This window comes from Hyaena hyaena, unplaced genomic scaffold (assembly GCF_003009895.1).
Source record: "Hyaena hyaena isolate Hyena2069 unplaced genomic scaffold, ASM300989v1 scaffold_334, whole genome shotgun sequence".
Lineage (NCBI taxonomy): Eukaryota > Metazoa > Chordata > Mammalia > Carnivora > Hyaenidae > Hyaena > Hyaena hyaena.
In genome coordinates this window covers 832,519-844,852 of record NW_024080967.1, presented here as the reverse complement: position 1 = coordinate 844,852, position 12,334 = coordinate 832,519, and the positions used below count along the sequence as shown (strand labels likewise).

The window sequence follows — 12,334 nt, the reverse complement described above, 5'->3', positions numbered from 1 at the left end:
ACCTGGATTATGAAAAAAGATGATATTCAACAGATCTTGATCCCCCCATGTGATGTTTAGTTTGTATTTTTTAAGCAGTGGCATAAGGATATCTCCCCATCGCAGCCGTACAGCCGTCATGTCATTCTGTAGGTAAACACATCAAGAAATACTCAGGCTTCCATGTTTAAAATGGCAGCACAAAGACAGTTCCCCATGTTTCCCTTAGCATTACAGAGCATCAAGGAGAAATGCACACTTCTTTTCTTATAAAACCAAGTGACTCGAATGTAAACCTAAATGGAAGTAGGGCTGTCCACTTGGAACCAGGGACGGTAACAAAAGAAGATATCTGAAGCTGCATTTGAAAACAGGTAGTGAATTTTATCAGTTGCCTTTTCAGCCTCTATAAAGTTCTGATAAGCTTATTATTTTAAAACACAAAGTCAAAGGCCCAAGGAAACAACAGAGTTCAAAGAGGGTCCTGCATCTTGTGAATGAGGGTGAGAAGCAGTTGAGCTGAATACTAAGCCTTTCAGCTCATTTGATTCTTTTAAACTCTCCAGACTTAAACTAGTATTCTCAAAGTGTAGTTTACAGTTTGCAGAACAGTGAATTGCTGATGTCCTTTACTATATTAAGTACAGAAATTAAGAGTAACATTACTAACATTTATAACAATTTAACATAAAATTTTATATCTATTTAATATTTTTTAGTCACACACAAAAATATAAAAAAAATATTTCCTACTAATGTATATACATCACTTTTACAAACGTATTGGCTCATAAAAACTGTAAATTTAAAATACAAAACTGATTCTCCTTAACAGTTTGAAGGATATTGTTATAAAGTATTCTAGGACATATAATAAACACAATGGGAGTATAACAATCTATTCCTTAAGAAAAAGAAAGAAAAGCCAGAGTCCCCAGGGGAAAAGCTACATATTAACTAAATATTATCTGCTATAATTGTATTTAACCTTTGGGTCAAGTCTCTCAGGACACGGTAAACAGAGTAATTATAAAATAATCAGGAATTCCCCAAAACAATCTGAAAAATGACTGAAAGAAGTTTTACTTAAGCAAATAATAAGAAAATACTTTACTGAAAGATGACTCTTAAGTCATTTAGCATGTTAACTAAATGTTCTTAGGATCTGAAAAGGGATTGAATTATACAAGGACTGCTTTGGGCTAGCAAGACATTGAACAGACAGGGCTGGTAGACCCCTAGTACCATGCCATGTTCAAATCTTCATTGGATTCTGTCCATTCAAATATATAAATATAAATATATAAGAAGTATACCTATTCAAAGAAAAAAATCAATGAAAGATAAAATTACAAGGTCTAGTGCAGTCTCCAGGGAAAACAACAACAACAAAAAATAACCTTTGTAAGTTAAGGAAAAGTTCTATTATAAAAATACTGGATAAAATATATAAAAATTGTGTTGAGAATAACACTAGTATTATATGCTAATTATATAACCTAGAATATCCAAAACAACTAATGAAAAATTTCTCAGAAATTAGTTTAGAAAAGAGGAGTTACATATAAAAGAAGTTCAAGTTAATAGAAATTTTTTTAAAAATAGAGAAATGGTCAAGGGATATGGACAAATAGCCATTCATAAAAGAGGAAAAAGAAATGGCCAAAAATATGAACATGTAATTTTCCACACTGGTAGTATAGTTGACTAGGAAAGTGTAAGTTAAAATAGGAGATATTTTTCAGCCATATAACTACAAGTTTATATTAGTATACAAAAAATAAAACCAAATCATACATTCTCTGCAATCTCAAGCACATATATACTGACATAAAAATCAATTATATATTTATTGAGTGAAAAAGGTAAACTGAAGATGTATAAGAGGATTTTATTTTATTAAGTTTATTTCTTTTGAGAGAAATTAAGAGAGCAGGACAGGGACAGAGAGGAGGAGAGAGAATCCCAAGCAAGCTCCAAGCTATCAGTTCAGAGCCTGGTGCAGGGCTCTATGCCATGAACCATGAGATCCTGACCTGAGCGAAAGTCAGGAGTTAGATGCTTAACAGACTGAGCCAGCTAGGTGCCCCTATTAAAGGATTTTACATGTAAGTGGATTTTATATGTAAAAAGATTTTATTATGTACATGTATAGGTTTCAAAACACATTTTTAATGGGTCTGAAAAATACAAAGCACAGTTTATAACATCATTTGGGCAAAGAAATGTAACTGGGAAGAGTGGTATATAAAGAGGGCAGGCTTTTCTTTTTATTCTATACGTAATGAATTATTGTGACTTGATCTCAGGGTTGTGAGATCATGACCTGAGCCCAAATCAAGAATGGATGCTTAACCCACTGAGCCACCCAGGCACTCCTTTTTTAATTTTTAAAAAGAAAAATGTGGCTCTAATTACTAATTTTAGCAAACCTACCACCAAAGTGCACATATATTAGATCAATTAATTTCATCTTAGAATAACATATGCTTTCAAAAATATTATCATAATCAGTCTTATACATAAATATAAAACTTATAGGTAGCTATATCATGTTCCAAGAATGCCAGAAACTGAGAACTCATCAATTTCCAAAGATTAGTGACTGGACTAATCTCTGAACAGTTCTCTCTCTGTAAGATGTTCACTGATATTATGTTCTCATAAGTTAAATACACATAACAGAATAAAAGTCCTTCATCCCATACATTTTGAAAATGTGTAAAAAAATAACCATCATGTCTACTTCATAGGAAATGTTCTCCTTTCCAATGTTTTTTTAAATAATTCATCAATAGCTCAGTTTCTAAAACTTTCATCTTTCCTCTGCCAGTAATTATTGTCACTTTTTTTCCAACCCCATCCTAAATATTCCAAATACAAAGTTGTACAAGAGACACATCCTGACCTTAGTAGGTGGAGAAAACAAAGATTACTTAAGTAATATATAACAGGATGTGAATAGGGTACAGTAAACATACAAGGATTCTCAAGATGCCTTATTTGGGGCACATCGCTGGCTCAGTCAGTAGACCATGCGACTCTTTATCCTGGGATTGTGGGTTTGAGCTGCATGTTGGGTGCAGAGATTACTTAAATTAACATAGGGACACCTGGGTGGTTCAGGCAGTTAAGCCTCTGGCTTTTGGCATGGCTCAAGTCATGATCTCAGTTTGGGAGTTTGAGCCCTGCATCAGGCTCTGTCTAAGCTGACAGCATGGAGCCTGCTTGGGATTTTCTCTCTCCTTCCTCTGTCTCTGCTCCTTCCCTGCTCATGGCCTCTCTGTCTCTCAAAAATAAATAAATAAAACCTTAAAAATTTTTTTAGGGGCACCTCAAGTGGGTCAGTCAGTTAAGTGTCCAAATTCGTCTCAGGTCATGATCTCACGGTTCGTAAGTTCAAGCTCCATGTCAAGCTCTGTGCTGACAGCTCAAAGCCTGGAGCCTGTTTCAGATTCTGTATCTCCCTCTCTCTCTCTGTCCCTCCCCTACTCGTGCTTTTTCTCAAAAATAAACATTAAAAAATATTTTTAACTGCACAGCAAAGGAAACAACCCACAAAACAGGCAACCAACAGAATAGGAAAAGATAGGTGCAAATGACAGATCAGATAAAGGGTTAATATCCAAAATATATAAGGAACTCACCAAATTCCACACCCGAAAAACAAACAACCCAGTGAAGAAATGGGCAGAAGATAGGAACAGACACTTCTCCAAAGAGGACATCCAGATGGCCAACAGACACATGAAACGATGCTCAGCATCCCTCCTCATCAGGGAAATACAAATCAAAACCACACTGAGATACCACCTCACGCCAGTCAGAGTGGCTAAAATGAGCAAATCAGAGAACTCTAGATGCTGGCGAGGATGTGGAGAAACGGGCACCCTCCTACACTGTTGGTGGGAATGCAAACTGGTGCAGCCCCTCTGGGAAACAGTGTGGAGGTTCCTCAGGAAACTAACAATAGAACTCCCCTATGACCCAGCAATAGCACTGCTAGGAATTTACCCAAGGGATATAGAAATGCTGATGCATAGGAGCACATGTACCCCAATGTTCATAGCAGCACTCTCCACAATAGCTAAAACATGGAAAGAGCCTAAGTGTCCATTAACAGACGAATGGATCAAGAAGATGTGGTTTACCTATACCATGGAATACGACATGGCAATGAGAAACAATGAAATCTGGCCATGTGTAGCAACATGGATGGACCTTGAGGGTGTTATGCTGAGCAAAATAAGTCAGGCAGAGAAGGACAAATATCATATGTTTGCACGTATAGGAGGATTAGGAGGAACTTAATGGAGGACCGTGGGGGAGAAGAAGGGGGGAAATGGTGGGGGAAAGGGAGAGAGGCAAACCATGACAGACTCTTGAATGCTGGGAACAAACTGAGGACTGCTGGATGTGGGGGGGAGGGGGAAGATGGGCATGGAGGAGGGCACTTGTGGGGATGAGCACTGGGTGTTATATGGAAACCAATTTGACAATAAAGTATTTGTAAAAAAAAAATATTTTTAAGATGCTTATTTATATTGTTTTTTTCCTAATAGAAAAAGGTTAAAAGTATCCTAAGAGGGGTTCAAGGCTGCATATATAATCATAACAAAATACAAAGCAATAGCTTAACCACCACTGTATCATTGTCTACCATGCATGAGAAACAACAAAAAAGTAGAAGTTTTATTTTAATTTTTAATATAAAACTGTATTACATCAGGTTGGAAATGAACAGTCATGAATAGTAGGAACTGTGTGACAGTTAAGCAAATTAAGAGTTTAAAGTATGAGCACTATCTTAAATGGGTAGTCTTACAGCTTTTCATGCAAATAAGAACCATGGGGCAACATTCACAGATGCACAGGAAACAGTTTAGAAAGCTACTATAAGTAATCAGTTATATCACTAGAGCCAGAAACTGAAGAATTAGTAGGAAAAAACAAGGCAATGTTTGCTACAGGTATAGTCTGAAAAACAATCAGGAAAAACACACAGACATATAAAAAAAGGAATCAAAAATAAATTTTATAGAAACCTCTCAGCGATCATAAATACAGTAACATTTGAAAAGAGCAAATTTCCATTGTTCCCACTGGGCAAGAATAGGTTCAGAACACAAGGACAGTAGATGTGAAGTAAACTGTGCCTGCTGAATTAAGGTATAATCATGCCTCTCGTAGTCTTCTTCATTAAGTCTATAATGCACAGATGAAAACACAAGTTTGAAAACCTAGTTGGTTTTAGAACATGCTATGACAAAAAGAAAAGGGGAGAAATTGCTGAAGTATTTAAGAGTAACATTTACGTTAAGTAAAAGATAATCATATATTTGAACTAGATAGTTGTAATTTTGACACATTTGAGACAATAAATATGGTGTTATACTAAATTATCTCTAAGGTTCTTTGCAACAGTAAACTTCTCATAATTCTATGAATTTTGAATGAAGAGTTACTGAGAAGTCACATTATCCCTTAGCAGGTAATCTTACAGCACCATCTTCTGGTATGATATTACTGTGCACAGGCTAACAATCCAAAAAGGAGGACCTCATGGCATTATACCTGTTTTATTTAGTAAAACCTTATGGTTCATGAGATTTTAAAACTTAAGCTATATTAACAAATTGGGTAATTGAGGAAATGTCCACTGTTAAGCAAGAGCATAGGTTATACTAGTCTCATTAATGCATTCAATTGTAGGAGACAAAACTGAAAAGAATCAAGATTTCAGAAAGGTCCAGACACAGCAAAGCTAAAACAAAAACAAAACTAGGTTTACTACGTCTGCAGAAAATAAGGATGATGGGTACAAATGGTCCTAAGACTGAAATGTCAAGGCACTGGCGATGGCTGCAAGCAGCAAGACTGCCTAGATCAAGGATAAATCAAGGAAACAAGTCTAAATGAGGCCAAGATTAAAATTTTGTTAATATTTTTTTATTTCTGAGAGAGAGAGACAGTGTGAGCAGGGAAGGGTCAGAGAGAGAGGGAGACACAGAATCTGAAACAGGCTCCAGGCTCTGAGCTAGCTGTCAGCACAGAGCCCGACACGGGGCTTGAACCCACAATCTGTGAGATCATGACCTGAGCCGAAGTCGGCTGGTTAACCAACTGAGCCACCCAGGCACCCCAAAATGAGGCCAAGATTTAAATGAGGCACACAAAATGCAGTAATAAATAATGGTATAAATTCCAGTCCACCAGATGCCATAAGAAAAATATCTGAAAAATATACACACATATATTCTCATATCATAAAAGACATAATAGGCCTTAATGTTTAATATAGCCCTAACTAGATATAAAGGGATAAACAGTAAGTCTATATGGGTATATCAGAAGTCACTGCTTTTAACTAACACTGAAGTACTTACTATGTGCCATGCTCTACAGTAAGCATTTTCTTTTTCTTTTAATTCCAGTATAATGAACATTCAATGATACATTCATTTCAGGTATATAAAACATAGTAACTCAACAATTCTATACATTATTCAGTGCTATCATAAATGTACTCTTTAATCCCCATCACCTACTTCATCCGTCCCTCCACCTACCTCCCCTTTGGTAACCATCAGTCTGTTCTTTGTAGTCAAGAGTCTGTTTCTTGGTTTTTCTCTTTGTTTTGTTTCTTAAATTCCATGAGAGATGATATGGTGTTTGTCTTTCTCTGACTTATTTCACTCGGCACTATACTCTCTAGATTCACCCATGTTGTTGCAAATGGCAGGCTTCCGTTCCTTTTTTTGGCTGAGTAATATTCCATTGTATGTAATATACTACCTCTTTATCCATTTATTTGTTGATGGACACTTGGGTTGCTTGCTTCCATAATTTTATGGCTATTCTAAATAATGCTGCAATAAATGTAGGGATGCATGTATCTTTTTGAATTAGTGTTTTTTTATTCTTTGAGAAAATACCCAGGAATAGAATTACTGGATCATATGGTAATTCTATTTTAAATTTTTTGAGGAACCTCCATACTGATTTCTGTAGTGGCTGTACCAGTTTGCATTCCTACCAACAGTGGACAAGGGTTCCTTTTTCTCCACATCCTTGCCAACACCTGCTGTTTCTTGTGTTTTTTATTTTAGCCATTCTGACAGGTGTGAGGTGATACCTCATTGTAGTTCTGATATGCATTTTCCTAATAATGAAGGATGTTGAACATCTATTCATCTCTGTAGGCCACCTGGATGTCTTCTTTGGAGAAATGTCCGTTCTTCTCTTCTGCCCATTTTTTAACTGGGTTATGTGTTTTTTGGGTGTTGAGTTATAGAAGTTCTTTATATATCTTACACACTAACCCTTTATCAGATTGGTCATTTGCAAATATGTTCTCCCATTCAGTAGGCTGTCTTTTAGTTTTGTTGATGGTTTCCTTTGCTATGCAGGTTTTTATTTTGATGTAGTCCCAATAGTTTACTTTTGCTTTTGTCTTCCTTGACCTGGGAGACATATCTAGCAAAATGTTGCTATAGCTGATGTTAGAGAAATTATTGCCTATGCTCTCTTCTAGGATTTTCATAATTTCATAATTTCATTTCACATTTAGGTCTTTAATTTATTTTTAGTTCATTTTTGTGTATGGTATGAGAAAGTACTCCAGTTTCATTCTTTTCCATGTAGCTGTCCAGTCTTCCCAACACCATTTGTTGAAAAGATGCACTAAGCATTTTAAATGGATATCCTTTAAACTGATAACCCACACAAGTCCATTTATTATCTATTTTTCAGTGAAGAGAATCAACATTTGAAAGTTAACTGGCTAATGGTTAAATAAGTGCACAGGTGGCAAAGTTAAATATAAAGAGTTTGACTCCAGATCCCACAAACTACAATGACATAAAACTCATCAACATAAAATTGGTAAACAATACAAAAAATGCCTATATTCAGAATGCACAGAGAAACTAAATAATCTGATTCTTTCACTGACCCACAATTTGAGAGGTAAGAAATATGCAAGAATTTTTTTTTTAATATTTTTATTGGGGCGCCTGGGTGGCTTAGTCAGTTAAGCATCCGACTTTCGCTTAGGTCATGATCTCGCGGTTCGTGGGTTCGAGCCCCGCATCGGGCTCCGTGCTGACTGCCAGCTCGGAGCCTGGAGCCTATTTCAGAGTCTGTATCTCCCTCTCTCTCTGAAAAAAAAATTTTTTTTAATGTTTTATTTATTTCTAGGAGAGAGAGAGAGAGACAGCGTGTGAGCAGGGGAGGGTCAGAGACAGGGGGAGTCACAGACTCTGAAACAGGCTCCAGGCTCTGAGCTGGCAGTCAGCACAGAGCCCGACGCGGGGCTTGAACCCACGAACCGCGAGATCATGACCTAAGCGAAAGTCGGACGCTTAACAGCCTAAGCCACCCAGGCGCCCCAAGAATTTTTTTTAAAGTTAACATCCAATAGCCCCCAAATAGCTCACATTTACTATGTGTTAGCCACTATTCTAATTCAATCCTTACAAAAGCCCTATGATATAAGTAATATTATCTACCATTTTTATTTCACAAACGAGACAACTAAAGCCCAGACATGTTAAAAATTTACTCAAGGTTCCAAAGTTTTGAATCAGGCCAACAAACTCGGGAGTCTTAAGCTCTTAACCTCATTTCTGTGTTGCCCCAAGGTGTTCTATAGCTGCACAACTACAAAATAACAACTACTACCTGGAATAATAACAATCTAGGAAGATGAAATTCACTACTTAGTGCAATGTTATTTTACTTCATCGTAAGGACATTTGGCTTGATCTACCACAATCTTCCAATAAACTGAATACTAAGAACTGTTTTCTTCAATTATTCTACATAAATGGAAAATTTCTGAATACTTTAATATTGTTTTTAATAAAGCAAAATTAAATCGGATACCAAAAAAAATGTGTAGGGAAAACAGAGAAATTTCAACCAAGCACCTGTATCAGTGACTTACCTTAAAATACTTCCTTCTCATTCTAGTCATGTTCATCAACATAACTCCAGAGTTTACTCCAGTTTTTCCATAGTATGGGTGTCTGGCAAAGCGGTTATACCATCCTATTCGAGGCTCTTCATGTTCTGGTGCCATTGCAGCAATTTGTGTGGAATTAAATTTCTTTAGTAAAGACCAAATATCATCAACGGGTCGTAAAAAAAGGATATCCGTGTCAACATACAACAGTGAGTCAACTTCTTTCAGGATTAACTATAAGAAGAGAACATGAAACAATGATTAATATTCTACTTATTTATTATAATACATAAAAGAGGTTTTAACTGTAAAAAAAATGCCTATGAGATAAGCTAATTTATGTTAATGTTCTAAAGAAATTTTTCCTAAATGTGTCTTTTTTACAATAGTGCGTGTGCACAGTCTCACACACACACACACACACACCCACCCACCCACCCTAGGCTAATCTTTACATTAACTTTTTGAGAAAAAAAGCTACAAAAACAAATCAGAACAAAAGACTAAATACTATACTAACAATTGGAAAAATAAATAAAAGTAACATGTTCAAAGATTTGGGAGGAAATTCTTTTCATGATGGAAAATAACATTAACTTAGCTGACTTACATCTTGAATCTTAATTTTCTGAGATAAATACAGAAATAAACCAATACAAACAAAGATCTTCTCAACTTGTTCTCTTGGCCTATAACACTAATGGGTGTCACCTATATATCATTTTGGTCTAAACTAGAAAATGAACCCAAACCACCTAGTTCTAGAGTCCACACTTTTTTTCTGTGCTTAACTTGTGGTAAGGTCCCCTCCCTACCTAAGGAAAAAAAAAAAAAAGAAAACTCAAGGTAACCTGGCTATACATGTATGTGACAATATCCCTCATGACCTTGTAACATGAGACCACTTAATCAGACTGCATGTTTGTGTGTGTTATCATATATGGGAGAAAAAGAAGTTGAAAATATATTTAAGGGGCGCCTGGGTGGCTTAGTCGGTTAAGCATCCGACTTTCGCTTAGGTCATGATCTCGCGGTTCGTGGGTTCGAGCCCCGCGTCGGGCTCTGTGCTGACTGCCAGCTCAGAGCCTGGAGCCTGTTTCAGAGTCTGTGACTCCCTCTGTCTCTGACCCTCCCCTGCTCATGCTCTCTCTCTCTCTCTCTCTCCTAGAAATAAATAAAACATTAAAAAAAATTAAAAAAAAAAAAAAGAAAATATATTTAAAAACTACATCACGTGGTGTTTGGGGCTCAGTTCTTTGGGCACAAAACTAACTGAGCAGTGCCAGCATGAATAAAGTTGGCTACTGGAATGAAAAGCCTCTGTGTACAACTCTCTGTGTGAGAATCCTACTACAAACTATCTCCAAAAAATCAAAGTAAATGTGCAGGTACTTACCAAATGTGAAGACTTGTCTTGAAAGTAAGACTAGCTACGTTGTTATTTCTGAGAGAGGTTAAATATGCTTTCTACAGGGATTTTTCAAGGAAAGTATTTTATTTCTGCCTTATCCACGAGGTTCAGAATCCAACTCTCACAAATTTAAATTTATTGGATATATCAGCATATTAGTACAACTCAATTATTAGATTAACCAATATCTTTTGGTGGCTCAGTTGATTGAGCCATTGTCTGCTTCTGGATTTCAGCTCAGGTCAGGATCTTGCAGTTCATGGGTTTGAGTCCTGTGTCAGGCTCTATGCTAACAGCATGGAGCCTGCTTGGTTCTCTGTCTCTCAAAATAAATAAATAAACTTTAAAAATTTTTTAGAAAAAGAATATAAAGAGAATAAGAGTTTGATCCTCATTCTGTTCCTTTTCAAAGCTGTTATCTCCTCCTGCTGCTAAGGTTGAGTCATCCCCTTAATGAGCAGTTACCAGGCTGCAATCACCCCATTCTCCCCTTGATTTAATATCACGCCAGAAAAAATCTGATGGTTGGACTGCAGAGCTTAAGTAGGAAAGATTTACTTGTTGTTCAAAGATCCCAATTACAGAGTATGTATGCATATGTCTGTATGTCTGTCTCTCTTTGGGATGCAGAAGAGTAAAGGAAATTGTTTTTATATCAACATGTTGTTTCTGTACCATTAAACAATGTACACTGTTGCTTCTGTACCATTAAACAATTATTACATTGTTAGCAGACTTGGAAGACACTGTTCACTGTCGGGAGTCACTGTTAACTGGAGATCAGACAAAGGTTAAATAATGACCATGTCAGCATTTTTTCTTTGGTTCCTTTTGGAGGAGGCAGGAATTGGAAGAGCTTACATTAGTTGTTTTCATCAATCTATATCAAAGGAAGAGAAACTCCATAAAAAATTATAACTTAGAAAAATAAAGCATCAATTTACTTAAACCTGGGTAAAAAGATGCAGAGGTAACAGTGAAATATGAGGACAATTTGACAGTTTTCAAATATATTTAGTGTTTCAAATTCCATTTAGAAATCTAACTAGATTACATCACTAAACGATCTGACAAATTTCATATCTCAACATTAACAATTAAACTTGTTAATAATGCAGACCAAATGTCAGAGAAATGGTTATAATGTTAGGCTTCTATCATCACATACTATTTTTTCAGTAACATATTTATTTAATGTCATAGTGTATTTGTTTAACCCCTGCCTCTCACATGGGACAATAAGCTCTATGAAAACAAGTCTGTTCCATTCATTCCAATATACCCAGCACTTCCATACAGATAATTGGCAGAAAACAAGCACTCAATTTATTAATTAAATGAATGGGATACTACAATGATTCAACATTAAAATTTTGTTTTAAACTTTTTTATTTTTACAGTTTATTTACTTATTTTGAGGAAGGGGGAAGGGTAGAGAGAGGGAAACAGAAAGAGAATCCCAGGCAGGCTTCACACTGTCAGCATAGAGCCAGATGTGGGGCTCAAACTCATTAACTAGGAGATCACGACCTGAGCCAAAGCCAAGAGTCAGACTGTCTGAGTCACCCAGGTGCCCCATATACTTTTAAAGTCTACATGAAATATCTAAAACCTCCTGAGCTTTTTTCCCTATCTTAATCCCTTATCTGTGTGCTTCTTACAATGGAAGCAGAGACTTCCCAGGAAGATCCTAGGATCCAATCTTTTTTCTGCGCAGCAACAAAGTTACTGGTTCGACAGACTCGGATCAAAATTATAACTTTAAATCTGAGTGATGACCTGGATTTGGTAAATTATATTAATATACTAAGAATTGCCTTACTGCACTTAAGAATAGCAAGTAACTAAAGTTTCCTCCCCCGTAATTCATACGCTTTCCAGGAACTTGTCAGCTTAAGTTCAAATATTTCTACTACCATAACCACTTTAAACATATAATGGTCCTAACAACTACTGCGAATTTTTTTTTTTAATTTTTT

The 12,334-nt window shown here is 36.2% G+C and overlaps 1 protein-coding gene across 4 annotated transcripts in view; it reads right to left on the bottom strand.

The window, feature by feature from the left end:
* GXYLT1 (glucoside xylosyltransferase 1) overlaps positions 1–12,334 on the bottom strand; it is a 55,495-nt gene that overhangs the window by 17,446 nt on the left and 25,715 nt on the right. For all 4 annotated transcript variants that reach the window (XM_039249352.1, XM_039249351.1, XM_039249354.1 and 1 more), the window contains 2 exons: positions 8,927–9,178; positions 3–126 (listed from right to left, as the gene is read on the bottom strand). In XM_039249352.1, the coding sequence (XP_039105283.1) occupies positions 3–126; positions 8,927–9,178 (376 nt within the window). The remainder of the gene's footprint in view (positions 1–2; positions 127–8,926; positions 9,179–12,334) is intronic.